Raw genomic sequence first — 22,195 nt, 5'->3', positions numbered from 1 at the left:
TATTCATTTTTAAAATCTTACATATAGTCTATTTAAATACAGCATTTGTTTGTCACACAAAATTATCATTAAATACTTTAAAAGTTGCTATAAGTCAGTGATGTCATAAAATAAAGGGCTTTTATCATTTAAATTATATTTCAATATTTTTACAATTACATTTATTTTCAAAACATAAAATTAAGCTAATTAGAATATTCAATTCCATTATCATAATATTCCTGGAGGAAGATTATTAATAATTGATTTTATTTGTTGTTATTTTTTTAAAATTAATTTTACTATTTTATCTGAGTCTTTGGTAATAAAAATTAGAAATGTATAAGAATAATTTTCTTTTTTCCCTCCTTCCAGCTGATAACTATTTTTATTCTCAGCTTAAATAAAAATTTATAAAATTTTCAGTACAGTAAATTTTAAATTATTTTATTCAAACAATATTCGAATATTCATAATTAAAATATTTGACATTTATACATTTAATTAATTCACGATCTTAATGTAATCTTACCTAAAAATATTATTTATAAATTGTTATTAAATCAAAAAAATCAATATTGTTCTCTTTTTGTTAAATAACAAATTAAATAAATACTACTAACTGAAATCTTATATTGATCTTGTTAAAAAATTGTTTTGTTTATCCTAAAAAGTTACTTCTGGTCACAAAATTGACAAAATAAAAGTCAAGTAATTTAAAAATTCTACATATTAAGTTTATATTTAAAAATATAGGGTTGCTGTAATTAAACTGACACTATTTAAAGCCTTGTGTAGCTTGATCTTACAACCAGAATGATACCAAATTTGGTGGAAAAACTAATAAAAATATGGGAAGAAGCATTCTAAAAAACTGTAGTTACAAAAGTCACCAATAGAGGAAAATGTGATGTTGTGTAATGTAAAAATGTATTACAATGGGCAGATAAATGAATAACAAAGATGAAAGTGAACTCAAGCATCACCTTTTATTCTGCACATTCACTTCTTCACGTGAAATTGGATCAGTTTCAATGTGGCTACAGTTCTTGCGGATCAGGAATTGCATCCTATGTAGAACATTATCTAAAGTCAAATGTAATATGCCTGAAGGAATGTTCATCATCTTGGACTGTAAGGAACACGAGGGATGTGAATATGTTGAATAAAAGCAATATTTCAGTTCACTTTCATCTGTATTATTCATTTATCCATTGTAACATTTTTTACATTACAATGGACTCAAATACATTTTCCCCCTATTGACTTTTGTAACCATAATTTTTTTTCAGAGTTCTTCCCATGTCTTCACTAGTTTCCCCACCAAATTTGGTACCATTCTAGTCATTAGAATGAACTAAGAGGTTTAAATAATGGCAAGTATTTATTGTGACACTGTCACAATACCTGGCTGCAATTTTTAATTTATTTAGTTTAAAATATATGCTCTCCACCTCAAATTAGTAGTGTCTTGCCCCTGTACATCATACTGTTCCTGTTCCTGTTCAGCAATACAGTTGTGCTGGTCATCTAACTCCTTTCGGGAGAAACTTTTTGAATTGAAATAACATGACTTCTGGTTTGCATCGGAAGTTCATATACAGTTGATCAAGACCTCCTGACCCTAAACTTCCCACATCTGGTCTCCTCTTTCATCTCACTAACTCCAATCTCAAGATTAAAGCAAGACAGACTGACAGATGGACAAAAGTGGAAATTTATAGGTCTACAATTTTTGCAAATAGCAGCCCAATTAACATTGCATTAGTTTTCACATATGGTATATGGACCAGAAATTTTGTCCATTAAATCAAGTTTTTACTGTATTCGTATTATTATTATTCTCTATTATACAAATTAGTAAAAATAAATCATACATCTGTTAGGAATTTTTGTCATTTTTGTATAAAATTTATTATTTGATTTTTACATAAATTAATACATAAAATTAAACATCCTAAAATTTAATTTTATTCCAGAAACCTTTTCTTGATAACAATGTATTTCTGTTTATAACAGAAGTATTTGAATGAAACATCTGTTTTGTTTAATCTTTTATCACTAGAAGATAGATAAAAGTTTTTCATTTATAATCATAAGAAACAAGTCACTCATCCATTCTTCTATAGATAGATATATTCAACTTCTAATTCTCATACCTTCAATATTCTACAACTGTAACTTGATATTTATTAACTTCAGAATTTTTAATAGATTATAAACTTTCTGAAGTATTAAACAAGTTATAACTAATTGAAATTAATTCTCATTTAGACTCCTATGAATCATGTTTGATTACAAAGGCTCACGATACAGTAGAATCTCATTTCAACAGATCATGGAACAACAAATTTCTCAGAATAATGGATTTTTTCCCAAGTCCTGCCAAATCAATGTAAATTTAGCTTCTTTTAGTGGGCATGTAACTCAAAATAATGGATTTTTTATATCCCTCAACTACTGAAAACATTGCATTTTTTAACATTTAATTAATATTTAGGTGTTTCTGAGTACTGAATTTAAAAAAAATACATTGCATGCAAAGTAAAATACACATACAATTGTCACAGTTTACATTGCTAACATTGCTTTGTAGCTGCATGTCAGTGCCCTCCAGTAGTGCACTAATTATTGATTCTGATTGTTGTACTCCATGGGCAGAAAAATGGCATCAAAACAAATCAAGATGGGCAAGTTTTTTAATGAATTGTGAAATCAAATGAAATGCTAACAAGCACATGTGCTGTACTTTGCCTTGTTCAATACCATCTTCTTTCTATCATTTTTGTTGTACACACTTATGACATAAATGTATGATCTTGCAACATATATGTTTTTGTAGAATAAAGAAGAGAGATCTGAAGAAACTGAATAATTTCAACTACAAGTATTTCTTACATTTAGGGAGTTAAAAAAAAAAATGGAAATGTTTTTCTAACAACGGATATTTTCCTGGTGTGTGAGAAAACAGTTTTTTGCAATATAATGGGTACTTGGAATAATGAATGATTTATGGCAGCCAAAGTGATCTATTAAAATGAGATTCTACTGTATAAGTATAAGTATATTCAGCTCATCAAAAGTATAAAATATAAAAAAAATTACATGTTATTATTGCTAGACATATGTAATAATTTTGTATTAGAGTCATATTCTGAATTATAAATTTACTAATTTCAAATTTATTACAACAAAATTAATTTATTTAAACCTTGTTTAAATACTAAATAATTCAGTAAAATACTCTTTCACTACCCAACTCTTTTAATATGTATTTGGTCCTGAATGTAATTATTATTTAATAATTTGATTTCCCTTTATTTTCATTGACAATCACAAAAAACTAAGATTTACACAAAGATTAATAAATATTATGGATTACATTTCATTACGTGACTAATTATTTTAAGTGTATAATAAAAACAGCTTAATATATTGAATGTGTCCATTTAAAATAATGTAACTTCAAAAACCTACTTCAGAGTATCTGACTAGTGTAATTAGTAATATTCTTTTTCAGTATGCAAAAATACATGTTTAATCCTTACTGCAAGCCATACTTTTTCTAATCTTTTTATATATTAAATTGATGACTGAACGATTAATTGTAATAAGCACTTAGTAATCAGCAAATTCAACTGATTACTGATAAATAATTCTGATTAGAATTTGGGTAATTACATTTAACAGCTATAATTTTTAGGGTTGTTATTAATTACACTACTTTTGTAATAACAATATAAATTACATATGAGCAGTTTTTCAAATTTATATTTATCATATAAATTTCAAAATTAAGAATGTTATTTCTTATCCAAACTTGTTCTCATAATAAAACTACATCAAATGAAAAAAGCAACAACAATATTTATTACATAATTCATCAAATTCAAAAAAAATACAAATTTCAAGTCATATTCAAAATATTTAACATAAGAGAAATACAGGAAAAATTTTTACATAAAATTTTGATGTTAATTTTTCTTCTATATGTATGCTTATATACAATATACACAAGTTTAAAGTTTTCAGCTTTGTTTTCATACAAAAACTGATTTTCAAAACACATTATTTATTGTTGGATATCATAAATGATGTCATGTATATTATCATAAAGAAAAAAATATATAAAATTTACAAATTACAGATCATAAAATTCGTTTATTTTTATATTTCTGAATTATAAATTAATCTTATTTAAACCTTGTTTAATTGCTATAATTATATGTATAATAATTTAATACTGTAATAAATATAACAGAAAAATTATATGAAGTACATATTAAATTAACAATATCATCACCAAGAACCCATCAAGAAAAAATATTTAATTAAAAAATTAAAATTTTCAACAGTAACTTTTCAACATAATTCCCATCTTTGTCAAGACACACTTGACATCTCTTTAACCACTTGTCAAAGCACTGTGCAAACTCATTTTCTGGTGTCCTTCAGAACTCAAAGGACTTCAGAAAATGAGTTTGCACAGTGGAAAAATTGCACTATCAAGAGCAGATCTTGATGAAGAATGCATACCACAGAGTGAATCCTTCAGGTTTGCAAACAGCCAAAAGTCACTCAAAGCAAAATCTGGTGAGTACAGAGGATGCGGCAATATTTCAATGGCCTTTTCTAACAGAAAATCTTAGACACCCTGAGCTCTGTGTGGCGGACTATTGTCCCAGTGCAAGACAAAATTTGTGTCGTCAGAATTAGGATGCCATTCATGAACTGCAGGCAGCAAATGTTTGTCCAGCATATCTTTTGCACGCTGACAAGTAATTGTGTAACATTTGAGAAAAATATTTTCATAATTGAAAATCTAGACAATATGAACAGTGTTCGAGTCCTTTAAATCCTCTTTAAATCCTTTTCACTCCATACAGGAACTATAAACAGTAGGCAACTTGAAGCAAAAAACTTCAATTGACAGATAAACACTATTAAAAAATTATAGATTAAAAATGATCTCAACATCAAACTTCTATTGTAGGCAACAATGTTTACAAAACATTAAAAAAAAGTGTTAAAGAATTTTTCACAACAGCATCCACGTTCGTAATTTCTAGATTTCAATTATGAAAATATTTTTCTCACATTAAAATAATCCTGGGCTTATAATTGTGTAGCAATTTTCAGGAGAAGCTGCAATGCCAGGCAACTAGAGTGTGGCTCATCTTTGGTGGAGTTTCTTCCACCTGCAAATTGTTGAATCCACTTTGTTGTTTTACATAGGTGAATATATGCTGGCATATAAGTCAATGTTTTAAGCATAAAAAAATTGTCCAAAACCAGGGGTCAATTTATGTAGAAAATATAAAATATAGGGTTCATATTTTATATCCTCAAGTGAAACAGTGTTTCTAACAATCACTAAACACCATTTATCATAAAAATATTTATAACAGCCTGCTCAGGTTAACTAAAATTCATGTTAGTGAACTTACTTAACATAGAATTGGAGCATTTAATACAGTATTATCCATATAAACTAGAATCAAACAGTACTGAATTACTTTTCCATTTTAAACAAGTTTAAGAAAATAGGAAAAAAATACTCAATCTTTAAATGATACCAGATAAACGTCACACAGTTATGTTCATTTTGTATGGTAAAATCACTTTTACATGCGTAAAAAAAATTTCTTATTACTAGTTTAATTATCTAGTAATAAAAAATTTTTTAATTCAATGTGATTCCAACTAAAAATGGGAGTATTCAGATGCAAGAATTGATTTGGTTGAAAAAGTTCTCATTGTTCCCAAGAACTTGTGCTAGGTATTCAATGCAATCCTTACGAGCTCACATGACATCAACCATGCTTTGGAGAACTAAAGACTAGTGTCTCACTTTGCCATCAGAAATTATAATTTCATTACAAAAAATACAGGCAGAAAGTTATTCTGTGATTGACTTCTTGAAAAATTTTAATAGTCTAATTACAAAGATTGAAGTTAACAATTAATTACCAACATTGTTAATCAATATGTTCTTGAATATCAGTAATAGTTAGTAACTAACTACTCTGTACAAACAAACTGACACTATTCTTACTGTTTTCAGGAATTACATTAGTTGTACATTCTTGGAAACTCCTTCCAATTCTTGAAAGTATTCGATTCTATCTCTTGTTAATTCTATTGTCACACAACCTTTGTTTCTCCGAAAAGGTTTGAAATTGTTCTTGGAATAAAATTTGTCAAGTTCTGCAGTGCTATACCTGGAGATGATTTTTACTTATTTGTTTACAAGTGGAATCATAATTTTCTACTTTATTCAGGTGAAGTTAATTTTCTGTACCCAAAAATATCTTCCATTTCCAGATTGGACAGATTTCCAGCTTTTAGTAAAATTTCACATAGAAAATCACTTCATTCTGAAGAATTTTTTCCATTTAAATGATTTCAGATTTATTCAGATTCTGTTTCAGACAAACTTTATTGTATAATAAAACTTCATTATACATAAATACTATACCACACATTGCAACAGCTAATGCAACAACTGTACTTCACTAATGCAAATAGCAGTGCATAAGCAAAGGCATGCTATAGTGTTCTAATAATATATACCATGAGAAATATCATCTCTTTTGATATATAAGATTATACTGTGTATACTGTTAATGTTTTATTGAAAATGTTGATTTTGGCTCAGATATGTTTATGGTTGACCTTATGTACAATCCTTTCTTGCAAAGACACAATGCAGTGATAGTTGATTTAAAACACTGGGCAAATTTTCATCCTTCATTCAGTTGGTACCAACCGAATAAAGGATGAAAATTTGCCCAGTGTTTTAAATCAACTGTCACTGCATTGTGTCTTCGCAAGAAAGAAAACATAAAACACGGTTTTCTCAAGATAAAACTTACGTATAATCTTTAATAGGTTTCAGTACAACCTAAAAATCTTTGGTAAGTTATCTTATCACAATAATGCCTGAAAATTTCTTGAATATCTTACTGTACTTCATAGATCCTGTTGTCCATATCATTTTTGTACTAGCTATATAATTCATATCTTCCTACATTGAAAGGTATTATAAGTAATGTCTCAACAAAAGTGAATTGATACAGTTTTATAATATGATTTTGTTGTAGGCTACACTATATGGTACAGTAAGACCTCGTTTACCACTTAGGATGCATTCCTAGACAACAAAATGCTAAATGAAACAGTGTTAAATGAGGTCATTTTAACACATAGTAAATAGGAAAAGGGAAACACACCCCCAAAAATAAACAGATTTTACTTTAATTTTAAGTTATATTTATATTAATTTGCTTAATATATGTTACATAACACACAAACGTATGCACACAGAAATATAAAGTTCATTTTTTTGTGACAAAGATCCTGGCTCTTTTTGCAACGAAGTCGTCTAGTGTCATTTGTCACTCTCTTCTATTTTCCTTTAAGCAAATGTAGGTAACAGGAGATTGCATCCAAAATACCTCATCTTGTTTTTGCATGCCTTTCAAAATCTGGATCATTTGCTACAATTTGATCAACGATTTCGTTTATCATTAACAAACTTTTACAAAGGAAATCTGTAACAAGTTCTTTAGTTCTTCCTTTTCAGAATCAATATTTTCCAGTTCTACATGAATTCTTTGTTCTGCCAGTTCTTGAAAGTTGTCATTAGTTAAACTCTCATCAGAAACCTCAAGTAACTCTTCAATATCCTGCTCATCTACATCTAGTCCTGCTGTATTAATTAGGTTGACAATTTGGTCAACAACAGGTTCTTCTGAGAATCCTTGGATATCTCCAGCCATAAATTCATGAATTGAGTGTATAAGAAGGTATCAGTTAATTCATGCCAAGCAAAGTCGATATTGCCTATGGCATCCATAATGTTATATTTTTTCCAAAATTGCACCGAACAAACAGATTTAGGGGAAGTACAGTACTACGACAAATTGCCACCTTTTGCTGATTGATTCATGTTAGAGAGTAATCATATTATACACAAATCAATGAAATTTTGTGATAATTTGAATCAACATAAATTTTGATTTTTTTTAAGGCTTTAAACAGACAGCATTATATTGAATCAGTGTTAATCAAGAAAGTGCTAAACAAGGTCTTACTGTATCCACATTACAATTCTAGCTTACTGGTATGCCTACTGTAAGTTCAGGAGGTCCCCATCTACGAGGATCATTCTAAAAGAAAAGAATGTTTTGATCTGACAAGCCGCACAGTTCTCCCCACCGCTACATCATGTACCTTCTCATTTTTTCACACCAGTCTGAAGCTAGCAGCGAGCCATGATCATTTACTGGTTATAGTGTGACAAAATTAAAGATTCCATCAAGTGTATAGTTCATAGTGTAATACACTTTTTGAATGCAAAAAAAAGTCCACCCTATTTAATTTTACAGACAGATAACCAAGGTTTTCTGTCTGTAGATTTTCACTAACTACCCCGCACCATTCAAAACAAACAGTGGGGATTGTTGTCCAGAGGCATTGTGCTTTTTCAGGATAACGCATATCCATATCCGCATGCTGCTGTGTTGACGAAGAACTTGCTTCAGCAGTTTAAGTGAAAAGTTTTCTCCTTATAGCCCAGACTTGGCTCTGAGCGATTACCACCTTTTTCCAAAATTAAAAGATTTTTTGGCCAGGAATCACTATGGAAGTGGCAACGAACTGAAAGAGGCAGTTAATGACTGGTTCAAAAACTTGGTGGTAACTGAGTGTGCAGAAGGAATAGAAAAGCTGGTGATACACTAAGACAAATGTTTAAATTTGTATGGTGACTACATAGAAAAATAGCTAAGTTATCATATGTGTTGTAAAATAAGTATTGTTTCATTATTTTAAATAAAAATATCTAGAGAAACAAACATTCTTTACTTTTAGAATTACATCTTCTATATGCAAAGGTCAGTCTAAATCAGATTTTTAAACTGAAAATCTTGGTCAATTTAGATGCAGGAATTTACAGTACATTTATAAATCTGACTGAACTCATAAATAGCTCACAAATCCTATATGTAGAAAGATTATGCTTGTTTTTAAAATGATAGTTATGTAGAAAAAATCTTTTATCAATTAATGAACAAAAAATTATTGTGACATCATCACAATGCCAGGCTGCAATTTTTTAATCATATATTTTAACTTAAATAAATTTTAAATATGTTCTGAATCTCAAATTATGAGGGTCTTCTCTGTACATCATACTTTTCCTGACAACAACATTCATCTACGTAACTCTGTTCCAGGGAAGATCTTTGAATCGAAATTATGTAACTTCCAGTCTAGATCAGAAGTTTGTATGTAGTTAATTGGGAACTCCTGCTTCTAATCTTTCTATATCTGGTCTTGACTTTCATCTATCTAACGCTGTTGTTGAGATTAAGGAAGGACAGACACAGACAAATGAATGACAGTGGAAATTTATAAGTCTACAATTTTTTCAAATTGCAGCCCAATAGATAATGAAAAAGATAAGATCCCTTGTTCTATGAAACTAGATCTTTGATTGTAATTCACTCTCTCTGAAACTTGTTTTTGAATAAGGATTATTGTTAGATTGTTAGAATAATAAGCTTCTACATTCATGGAACACTGGGAATGCACATGTTCGATCAAATGACTTTAATGTGAAGTGTTCGATTTTGTTTAAAAATAATTGTTCTATTTTTGGATCTGCGCTCCGTCGCTTTTATCGTCTGAAGAAAAACTTCCAAAGTTCGAAAACGTTAACGACGTATTTTTTCGTTTTTTCCAACACCGGTAATCAGGCACGTGTGGTTAGAATAATAAAAGATCAAAAAGCATAATTATGACATCCATCAGAGCAAGCATAAAACAATGTATACAGAAGAAGCATTGTCTTAAGACATTATAGTTAAATAGGAAGAAATTGCCCTTCTGTACCTAGCATACTTTATACTTCTGACAAAGGTGGAAAAATGTTTTATTGCAACTTATGAAAATAAAATCAAATATAAGAGATAAAAAGTTCTACATGGACTAATAGATACAAGCATTAATGTAAACATAAAAAAGAAACAATTTTTTTTATCATCAATGTAAATTTTTTTTTGCCAATTTGAAACTGTGTTGTTGTATGTTTTGTTTCATGAGCACTATAAAGTGCAATTAATCGAACACAAGACATCCTTTTATTTGTTCATTTAGTTCATTGAACTAAATGAACAAATAAAAGGATGTCTTGTGTTCGATTAATTGCACTTTATAGTGCTTACAAAACAAAAAAAATCAACATAAATGTTCAAGAAACAAATTTTAAGCATGTTATATTTAAAGTTATTATTGCCTATATAATTTAAATACTTGGCAAATTTCCAACTTAAATGAAAATTCTAACATTTCAACTTTTTAAATGCAAGTATCCCTCATATAACACAGTAGTTAGGTTCCAAAAAAGTGTCATGTTATGTAAATCCATGCTACACAAAACAAAGGACTAATACAAAACATGGGATTAGGTTCCAAAAGTTAACAAAAGTATACTACTCTTTTTTGTTACTGAGAGAAATGTTTTTATTAAAGCAATCAATAATTAACTAAAAATCACTGTAGCACTGTATCATGCATTAATATTAATTTTAGTTAAATGAGGGTGTTTTCTTTTTACAAAGTATCATCATCTTCCGAGCTTTCTTGTTGATCTTAGAAATATCGGCAATATCTTCATTTTTAAAATTTTTACCATAAAAATTTTTTATGTATGACAAAATAAAAATATATTATTAATCAGAAATTTATTCTAGTGGGTCACATTTGTTCAATTAAAGACTGAACAAATTTTTTTCAGAATTTGTGTTTGAATACTGAGATAATGCTGTATTTCATTCATCAGTTTTACAAATGATTACTGACCTACAGTTAAAAATAAGTTTAATAACACTTACCTAAAAGTGTTTAATCTTTGTATTTAGTAAAGTTTATTTAATCTATAAAAACAAAACACAGTGGATCTTAAAGGCTAAAATTTGAATGCATCAATGATGACACCCAGTTGACAAGCAAGCTAGGGCAAGGAAGAAAAAAGTTGTTCTATCAGTTTTCATTAAATCTGACAAAAGGCATAATCTCAAACTTTGAGATTACATCTCTGTAAAAAAAAAAGCGTAAACTGGTTAAAAAAAAGTCTTCTGGCTATGATACCATAAATTAAAATAAGTAATTTGTTAAAAATGGCCAACAATAATTTAACCAATTCACATTTTTTTACAGCGGTATAGCCCCAAATAAAAAGGTCATCTCTGTAGATGAAAATTTGTTTTTTTTTTTTTTTTTTTTTTTTTGGACAATGGTGACTGTGAATTGATGTATCATGAAAACAAAATTTGTTTGTATTCTTCAATATACAGTAGAGAGTCGTAAATCGGCACCCCGGTAATCAGAATCGCCGGTATTCGGCACGATTTTCAGTCGGACTGTATCGTGCTGAATCGAACGTTTTTGATACTAAATTTACTTCTAAAGTATAATTTTCGTGTTTTTATATTCAATATATTTATTTTGTTTGTACAAAATGCAGAAATAATTTTTAACGATACGATAGCCTCGATTATTATTATAAAAATTTTCGTTAGGCTTAAAATCGACGAAAATTCAACATGAAGCGACACGGAACGGAGAAGAATTTGAACATAGGACAGGTTAATATATTTTTTCGTACATAGACCGTAATCGGAACAAATCCCTAATCTGAACAACCCCAGTCCCCAATTGATTCCGATTTTCGGTTCTCTACTGTATTTTACTTTCCCACTGTTATATATACAACAAAGGAAATTATTGCAATTATTGAAATTTGACCCTCAAAATTTTTTGTGAATCTCCACATTTTGAGACCTCTAACAAAAAGAAAGTGATTCTAATTCTATTCTGTGTGCATCTATTTTGTTAAATATCTCAGAATGGGGTAAAGATAAATAAAATTTGGATAAAATCCATCTAATAAACAAAGCGATAATTATAAATAAGTTGCACAAACCTTATATTGTTTTGCAGTTATTTTTGAAACATAACACAAATGTTTTTGGTCCACCTAGAACCTTCAGGTGGAGTTTTAGAAAAAATTTTTCTGGTGTGGTCAGAGTTTAATTTAGCTTCCAATGCATTCTATGTCAAATTCAAAAATAACTGCAAAGCAATATAAGGTTAGTACGATGCATTTATGAAATTTGGCATGGTAACTTGTGTATAAGGGGCATTGATGCTAATAAATTTTAGTGTTAAAGGTTAAGGGGGTGGAGAGACAGAGGATGGTTACTTTTCACATTTTGAATGAGTCTAACTTAATGAAGATTTTATTTGTTGTTAGCATTTACAGTTGTTTTTAATAAAATTCATCTCTACCCTAAAAGTTAAGCATTTTGTCATTTTACAATAATTAAAAATATAGAAAGTTTTTATAACAAAATCTCATAACAGATGATGCCACACACAATTTTATTTATTATGATTATTAATATAAAAGGTATTTTTTAATAAACTCTCATAACATCCAGGAAAGTTACACAACTCATTGCTAGATATTTTACTATGTAAATTACTGTCAGCCATTTTTAATAAATTTATTTACTTTTATGGTAATTTTCCATAGTATTTAAATTTTTAAGTGTTTGATTTTATGTTCTGAATGTTCTCTGCATTTTTTTTCACTCAAAATGTTTGTTTGTTCAAACTGAGGAAAATCTATTGGATTTAGTCAAAATATTATTGCTCTATTAAAATTTATTGCTAGAGATTATCTAAGGTGTGATTTTTTATTTATATCATTTATATCAATTTATTACGAGATGACACCTAAAGCTAATTATTATAACCGTTATTTAGCCCAATGTAATACAGCAGCAGTTGTTGATTTATTGTAATGTATCAGGTTTAGTATGGATGTTTATATTTGTATAATACTGTATAAACACAGAAACAGGAGTTTTCTGGATTTATATCAAAGAATTTATACCATTTCCAAAACTGCCAATTCAAATAATTTAGGTTTTCATATTGTTTTAAAATTCAAAATTATTTAAGCCTATTGTACTAAAATTGCTCTAAGATTTATCAGAGGGATGTATGAAAGCAATGTGCTTTGTGTTGCCATAAGAAATATTTCAAAATTGTTAATAATTATGAAAATAGGATGGTTCAAGCTGTCAGAAAATTAGATCAGTTCCTCAAAAATTAGTTCAACAGTTCATCCATCAATTAACAATTTCCTCTTATGACTTAGATGATTTGATAATTTTTTATTAATGTATACAGAAAAATTTAAATTATATTTATTTTCCAAAAAATACAGTATGTGTGTTGCATGTAAAGAATGTATTAAATTAAAATCTTAAATAACCATAGATTAATATAAATTGAATTGAACAAAACATTTATTCAAAAAAATTTTTTAACAAAAGTAAATGATTTTAGTAATTTAATTTTAAATGTACCAGACTTGTAATTTTTCAAATATTGAAGACTTTTTCTGCAAACATTCTTAAACATTAAACATGACTAAGAAAAACAAATAGTTTTTGTAATTTTTCCAGTTTAAAAAGTAATCCATTTCTATGCTATACAATATCATTGATTTACTTGAGATTTATGACGGTAAAGTTGTTCTCGTGTCTCAGAGCTTGACAATATTTCCATCAATATTGGATATCTGTTTGACTGTTGAAACTGTTGTTGTTGCCGGTAGATCACATGACCTGAAATTGTGCAGATATGTCTCAACTATATCATAATTTGGGTAGTTATGTCTCAACTAAAATTTGCTTATATATTTTCAATTCCAGTTAAAACTTTGATGTCTGATAATGTATTAAATCATTTAAGTACTGTTGATAAGTTTTGAACATATTTTATAAAAATTCTAGTCTCAACTTCAAAAGTTCGGAAAAACTTATTATGATAATTATTATAAATTTATAATAAAAGTAAAATTTAATAAATTTACTATATTATTGCAGCTTTTACGTAATTATATATTTCATAATACAACTGGCTGAAATTTTGAAGTTGAGATTGTACATTAATCTAATTTTTCAAAACAATTCCAAAAATAATTAACTTGATATTCTAAAAACTGATTATTACATTATTACAAATTAAAATTTAAAAAAAAACACTAAAATAACTCTTTACAGATGTTCCTGCTATATATAATGTCATTTTATCTATAATTATGTTGTTGTATTTATGAAACCGTGCCGGTACTTATTCTGCAACTTGAACACTAACTATATAGTGTATTTACTCGGACAACAACTGAATAAAAATTAGTGATGAAACCTGCCATGTGTCCAAGTAAATACACTACATAGTTAGTGTTCAAGTTGTATAATTATGTTATCAATTTTACAGTTTATGTTTTTAAATACACAATTTTATATTACAAGTTAAAGCTACAGTAAGGCGCAATCAACAAAACATTTGACATCCAGTAACAAAATTTAATGTAAAACTTGACTTTCGAGTTTTACATTAAATTTCATTACTGGATGTTAAAAGTTTCATTGAGTGTGCTTTGTAATTCATTCCAGTTATTGAGAAGAAAGTAATTTGTAAAGTTATAATATTTATAATGTAATGTTTTTATTATGTGTAATCTATACATCATGATAATTTGAATTTTTTTCTTTTCATAACCATATAATATAATCTCTTGCTGTTTAATATTTTTTATTTTAAATTATTTTTATTTAAACATTAGTGTTCACATTTAGCAACATTTTATTATTTTCATCAACGTAGAAATTATATTTTAAAGTAAAGCTATAAATTATTTTTAGGCATCATCATCTTAAAAAGTTAATATTCTATAATTTTAAGCATAACTCTTCCCAAAAACATATATTAAAAACAAAAAAAATTGTGTTGTAATTCTGAAAGGAATATATTTACATCAAATGAATAAAAACACCCAAGTTACAATTGCCAATGGTAAATTATAAAAGCAATTCTAGTAAATTTTAGAACAATTTGCAGAACAAGGATTTTTAGATTTATTTGATATTAATAAAACATAATATTTTAATACAGTTCTCTAAATTAATATTTGAAAATCTGGATGAAGAATGCAAAATTGCAAATCTCCTGGTCTGGATTGGTGTGACTGCAAAAATGTTAAAATATGGAAGAACAGATGTTGGGATGTTGTGTGATTGGAGAAATGTGACTGTTCCAACATGCAAGGATAAGAGTAATAGGACAGACTGCAAGAACTTCCATGGCATAAGTTTCCATACCTAGAAAAGTATTTGCATAAATGCTGGCTGACAGAGTTGAGAAGCTAACTGCAAAGCAAATACGGTATGTACTAGGGTTTCTCATTTCTCGGCCTTTTGCTTGTCCCGGGATTCCGGGATAAAAGTGAACTGTTTCCCAGGATCCCAAGACAAAATTAATTATTTTTAACATATACAAATTATCATAAAATCAAATGATATAATTATTTTTCATCTTTTAAAATAATTTAAGATGCTCCGCAACCTCCAGAATCATATTAATAACACTGTTAAGATATATATTAAAAATTTCCTTTGAACTACTAGAAATTTTCACAAATAGAAAAAATTTATTACAGTTTGCTGGAAACTGCATACAACAACAACAACAACAACAACAAAATGCCTTGAATTGAGTTTTAAAAAAATGAACTCAGATCAAACTTCTAACTTAGACGGCAATTTTCATTTTTTTAAATAAAATATAATACAAAATATTGTAAATTTTTATAAGATTTTAAAAAGCAAAGATGGTCAATACTCCGATCACTTAATCTAATTCTTATTTTAGTAATGAAAAGTCTTGCTACCAAGAATGCCTTTTCCAATTCAATTGATGTGATTGGAATTGTGTTTAATGCATTTAAGAGAAAACAAATATTATGTGTTTTTCACCTGTATCCTGAAAAATTTCTAGTTCGTTTTCGAGATTGTAGTACTTCTTTTGTTCTCTAGTATTCTTGATTTATCTACCTCGACTGCTTTAATTGAAACATCATAGCCCAATAATTTGGCAGTTCGTTTGTCTTTAATAATCAGGTTATGAAGAAAAACTTCATACTTGCAGACTTTGTTCGTATCCTGGCCCAATTTGTACAACTTGGCATTACACAGTTATTGAAGCTACTGGGCATGGTTAAAAATTAAGACAACATAAGCACAATTATTACAGATATTACAGGTAAAGAATTTTGAGAGTTCTGCCACAAATAAGCAACGTATTGATTATTGACCATTTGTGAAGTGCCATAAAGAGTAAAAATTAAAAAAAAAACTAATAAGTAGGTTTAAAATTAATAAATACAAATGTATTCTGACAGTTTATGAGTTAATTATACTTTCTATTTGCAAAATTTCCCCAACATTAACACAAAATAAGAAAAAAGTGAATTTTTAATTTGTGGGATTTCCTGGGATAAGAAAAATTTCCCGGGTTAAAAAAACAACCGGGATCCCGTTTGGGAAACCCTAGTATGTACAGTATGAATTTATGAAAAGAAAGGGTGCAAGGACCAGGTACGAGTGTGTCTGGATAGGAAGGTATGGAGAAAGTTGCTGAATAAATGATTATAGAATTGTGTGGTCTCCTTTTGCCTGCTGCTCACACTTTTTGGAGCATGATGGTAGGGGTGTGTGTGTGTGTGTGTGTGTGTGATGAAAATCTTAATGTATCAGTTAATTATCAATCACTTTTAATTGTATTTATATTTTACACTATATATATCATATCATCAATTACTTTATAAAATTAAAACAATGAAGACAATTATTTTTAACCCCAACATCTTTCACTCATTAATGTTTTTATTTTAAACAACTAAAAATATATCACCATTATTAAATAAAAGGTAATGTAGATACAATATCTTTGTTTTATTTCCAAGACATAAATGTCACCATAAAAAAAACAAACAGCATCCTGTTACATACAAAAAGAAAACAGTTTACAATCTCTTGAATAATTCATAAGTATTGTGTTACTGCTTTGTTTTTAAAAAGAATAATATATCAGCAAAGTAACATGCCTCTGTTTATACATATCCTATAATGCTAGAAAAAGTAAAAAGTTCCCATAAAAACTTATAGTAGTAAAATGAAATACAAGTATAGTAGAGCATTGATTATCCGACTTAATTGGGGACTGGGGTTGGTCAGATAACTGAAAAGTCGGATAACCGAAAAGTATGAAAAAAATACATTATTAGTATAGTGTATTAGGCCTAGTTTAAATACTAGCCTCCCTTTCATGGTCGAGCCAGTGCTGCCAGCTAAAACATGCAAAAATTTAACAAAAATAATATTAAAAGTAGCCAAGACATAACTAAATATTGTAGCGCCACATCACTAGCAAACATTTGAATTTGCCAACTAGAACGCAGTCGGTTAATCGGGGGTCGGATAATCTATGCTCTACTGTAATTTCACAATAAAATATTATTTGGTTAGTCTAGAGACTGAAATCACATTCAATGTAATTACTTTTCATGATTCTTTTAAAGTTAATTATTTAAAATTATTTGAGAACATAAGCAACACATTTGCATAAACTTTTTTTTTTTACAAATTTGTTAGTGTATTAATAAAACTTATGTTATAATTTAGATTAAATTTAAGCTAATTAAAAATTTTGGGCCTTTATCACAATTATGCCTCTTATTTATTAATTATAAGTATGAAATATGATCCATGAATATAAAACATTCAATATTTTTTAATATTGCAAAAGCTCAGAAAATTTTGAAATATAAGATTTAATATAAAAAGTAATAAACAAGACTAAGTGATTAAGTTCCAAAAATCTATTATAAACATACTGAATCTTATTTTTTTATGCTTTTGCATGTCTACAACAGTTGAGTCATCCAATAACAGTATTCAAGTTTATTCTATGTATTATTCATCATTTGTATTCAGTTATATTAAAGATTTTGTATTTTAAAAATCATTATCATTGTTTGTAATAATAGAATAATGATTTACTTATTATCAAAAAACCAATTTGTTTATAATTTGTTCTATTACACCTAAGTGTTATACCTGAAAGTAAAATCAATCAATCAAGCAGTACCTGAAAGTACAAATTTTGGATCATCCGATTAGTTTCAGTTTGAAGAAAAAATAAGAAATAATTGAAATTGGTTCTTGCTATATAGTAATTACTATGTAGTAATATATACAACTGTTTAATTAAACAAGTTGAAACTGCTAATAACTCTGATTTTTATTTTGATAAAACATTTCGAGACTAATTGTCCCAACATATCAAAAGTTGTTCTAATAAGAAATTAGAATAACTTTTGATTCAATGCTGAGACAGTCTCAAAAAACATTTTATTGAAATAAAAACCGTACTCCTTAATTTATTAGCAATTTCGGCTTGTATAATTTGTACTATGGAGTTATCAAATTATATAAGCAAAAGTTATTAATTTTAATTATTTATTGTGACATCAGCACAATGCCAGGCTGCAATTTTTCATTACACTGCTCTAAATTTTAGTAGTGTCATGCCTCTGTACATCACACTTTTCCTGTTAATAATAAAGTCATGTTGATCATCTATCTAACTCCATTCAGGAGAAAACTTTTGAATTGAAATAACATGACTTCCAATAACTATATACAAACCGGAAGCTTGTATATAGTTAGATGTTAGTCTAATTTAGGTATTTACATCAGAAAAATATGCACCATATGAACCAGTTTATGTCAACTTATACTACAAGTATAATGGGTAAACCTTCACAATGGAGTGATGAACCAATCAAACAGTTCTAATACTAATTGTGCACAACTTACCATAACTCTGGCAGGCTGTCACAAATATTTTCAATTAAAACTTGTTTTTGGTGAAGTTAATTACTTAACAGAGTTTAATATATGACAGGATATCAATAAATAAATTACAAACAGTTATTGATTTTGCTGTATAGTAACTAAAGCTTCCATTTTCAACAACAGATATCATCACATACCATTCTGTTAGCAAGTCAATGGATGGCTTCCACATTTAGTACTGGTTTGTCAGTTGTTAAAGATGACAAAGGTATTGGAAGAGTGTACTGAAGTTGAGCAAAGAGCTGTTTGATTTTTAGCCACAGAAATCAAAGAACATTCACAAGAAAATGATGCCAGTGTAGGAAGAGAAGACTTTCTCATGACAAGCAGTCTATAAATGAATAGTTGATGACATTAAAGCTGCACTCATTTTGTCTCAAGGTACAATATATGTAACTTTTCATTTCACAAAGAGTGCAGTTGGTGGGTTCCATGTGATCTCAAAGCAAAGCAAAAGCAGCTGTGGATGGTTTGTCAGAGAATATGAATGAGAAGGGACAGATATGCTGCAAAGAATTGTTACAGATGAGTTGTGGTCTACCATTTCCAGTTAGAATTGAAACAGGCTTCAAAGTAATAAGAACACCCATTCTCACCACTTTCCAAGAAATTCAAGACCACACCCTCTGAACAAAAAAATGATGACGACTTTATTTTCAAATTACTTTAGTGCGCTATTGGTTCACTTCCAAGCACATAGTAAAATGTGGCTTCTTATTACAAGATATTGAAAATGATGAGAACTGAGATTTCATGGGCATAACTGAAACTTTTGGAACTTGATGTTTTCTCCTCCATGACAATGCATAATTAGAAACTACACATATGACAACTAAAAAAAAATCCATAAACTCAACTTTGAACTGCTAAGTCATCCACCATATAGCTCAAACTTAGTTCCAAGTGACTTCCATTTAAGGCTTGTTTCAATGGATCAAACAGTCCAAATTCACTTTTCACATGATGAAAAAGTCTTCATGAAGTGATTGCAAAAACCAATCAAAACAGTTCTTTGCTTCTAGAATAGACAACTTGATAAAGAAATGGGACAAGTGCCTAAATGTACAGTGCATAAGAATTACATTAAAACACAGAAGAAATAAAATTTTCATGTTGCATACTTCTGGAGCAATACCTATTTGTAACCTTTTTTATTGACTTTCCATTCTAATAATAAGCATTCAGTAAAAATAAACACTATACCATATGCAGTTTCTAACAGCTTATGTGCTGTTGGTATATCAGCTGTTAAAAAATGGTAAGAAATTCAACACCTTACATAATTTTTCAGCACAAAAAGTTTGTACAACTCTTTATGCTGGAAAATCAAGGTGTTGATTTTCTTACTAGTTATCTATTCCTGCTGTAATTTTAAGAACTTTTGTTAAAAACTGTATCAATGATTAGAAATTGCATTAGTGCTGTACCTTTGGTACATCACTAATGTAAATGACAAAGTGCAAGCAAAGGCTTACTATATTTTATAATAATATGTTATATGTAATGGCACTCTGCTGTATAAACTATTGATATTTTACTGGAAGTGTTAATTCTAGCCTAAATATGTTTACTGATAAATCTGATATACAATATTGCCTAGATAACTTAAAGGTTTTTAGCAGCTACTTGAGTCCTATGTAAATTCTTGTGTGTGAGCTATATTTTGTATTTCATTGTTTTCTATATTATGTTTTTTTATATTGAAAGATATTATAGGTAGTGTCTCAGTTTAAGACATGCGACCTTATTAGACACTTTCGTCATAGGCTTCCTTTTAACATATCCTATTTTCAATTCTAAACTACCAATTGTCTATCATATATTTAGGGGGTCAACTTATACAAAGGGTGTAAGTCTAATTTAACTGAAAATCTTGGGATTGACTTATATGCTGGCATATATGGTAATTATGCATTTAACTTTAATTACTGGAAAATTTTCATTAGGATCTTATTTTAAAGATAACTTCGTTTACAGTGAAAAAATTGAAAAAGGATTTGAAAAGTTCAACATAAAATTTTACTCCCAAAAAAGATCTCATAGAAGTTTTGCATTACATAGTAAGAACCACTAATCTACAGAAATATCTATATACATGATATAGAACAGACAAATACTGAGTTCAGAAACCTGGCAGTGATATTTTGAAAGAGTAGCCTCTTTGTTACAAAAATGATATAACCTTTTTATGCAGATTCAACCATAACTGCTAATATAAAATAATCTTTCTCCATTAGTCAAATTTCGGTATTTGAATACATACTGTTGCATTTATGGCTAATTTTTGAGGTAATATATCTGATACCATTTTCATGTTTGGTTTGCTCACTCAAATTTTTATAAGCATTATCCCTTGACATATTTATATTTCTTTTTTCTACAACAGAATAAATATATTATTTTATTGTCCTTATGCAAATTGGTCATGAGACAACTTGAAAACAAAGTTCTGAGGAATTTCTCACCAGAAATTATTCTCTATGAAGGATATGTAGATGATATTCCGATAATATGGAAATCAAAACCAGACATCAACAAGGTATTAAATGCTTTTAATAATAACCCCTATGGCCTATGTTTAAAATTAGATCAATGCAGCAATATGGAGACAAACTTCCTTGATATAAATATGACTCTTCAAAATGGATATATTAATACACGGGTGTTTTACAAACCAAATTATCATCCGTTATTCATACTTTCCATTTGCATGACCCATTTACTTATAAAATTTTAGTGTTGCTAGCTCTAGTCAGACAAGCATATATATACTGTTCAGACATCACAAACACTATGAAAGAGCTCAAATGTATAGAAAAAAAATAGCCAGAATACATGGATATGCTAGTAAGTTTATACAAAAACTGGCACAAAAAATGGAAAACAAATATAGGAAGCATCCACAACGGGAGGTCACCAATAAACAACCATGTCTTGAACAAGTAGACAAATCATCATAGATTTTCATACTAGACTCAAATTGATTCATAAACAAATTGCTAAATATTTAAATGCAGCTTATGCTTTTGGAGAAATGCCACAATCTACAAATTGCTACACAACAGTAAAGATAAGTTAGACAACAACAATGCACCAGATCCCTGTAAGAGACAAAAGATTTAATTGCCAACTTATGTACATTGGGTCAACAATTAGATCCTTAAAATGTAGAATGAATGAACACAAATATGACATAGATAACAATAAACCAACAACCATTTTAGCTCAATATGCAACAGAGCTCGGGGAGTCTGCAAATCTAAATGAAGCAAAAATAATAAAAAAAGGGTCAACAATGAATATCGATTAAGAATGCTGGAAAAATTGGAAGCATTCAAGACCACATTGAAAAATAATTGTATTAACCATAAAGACTC

General features: G+C 28.6%; 1 protein-coding gene across 7 annotated transcripts in view; it reads right to left on the bottom strand.

Annotated features, from left to right (window-relative positions):
• Nucleotides 1-22,195, bottom strand: part of LOC136981316 (protein abrupt-like) — a 135,479-nt gene that overhangs the window by 90,407 nt on the left and 22,877 nt on the right. For 2 of the 7 annotated variants that reach the window (XM_067277628.1, XM_067277629.1), the window contains exon 4: nt 13,567-13,682. The exons of the other annotated variants lie outside the window; for them this stretch is intronic. In XM_067277628.1, coding sequence (XP_067133729.1) covers nt 13,567-13,682 — 116 coding nt within the window. The remainder of the gene's footprint in view (nt 1-13,566; nt 13,683-22,195) is intronic. 7 annotated transcript variants of the gene reach the window in all.

This window comes from Centruroides vittatus, unplaced genomic scaffold (genome assembly GCF_030686945.1).
Source record: "Centruroides vittatus isolate TY-2023 unplaced genomic scaffold, ASM3068694v2 contig_751, whole genome shotgun sequence".
Lineage (NCBI taxonomy): Eukaryota > Metazoa > Arthropoda > Arachnida > Scorpiones > Buthidae > Centruroides > Centruroides vittatus.
This window is presented reverse-complemented; position numbering and strand designations above follow the sequence as displayed.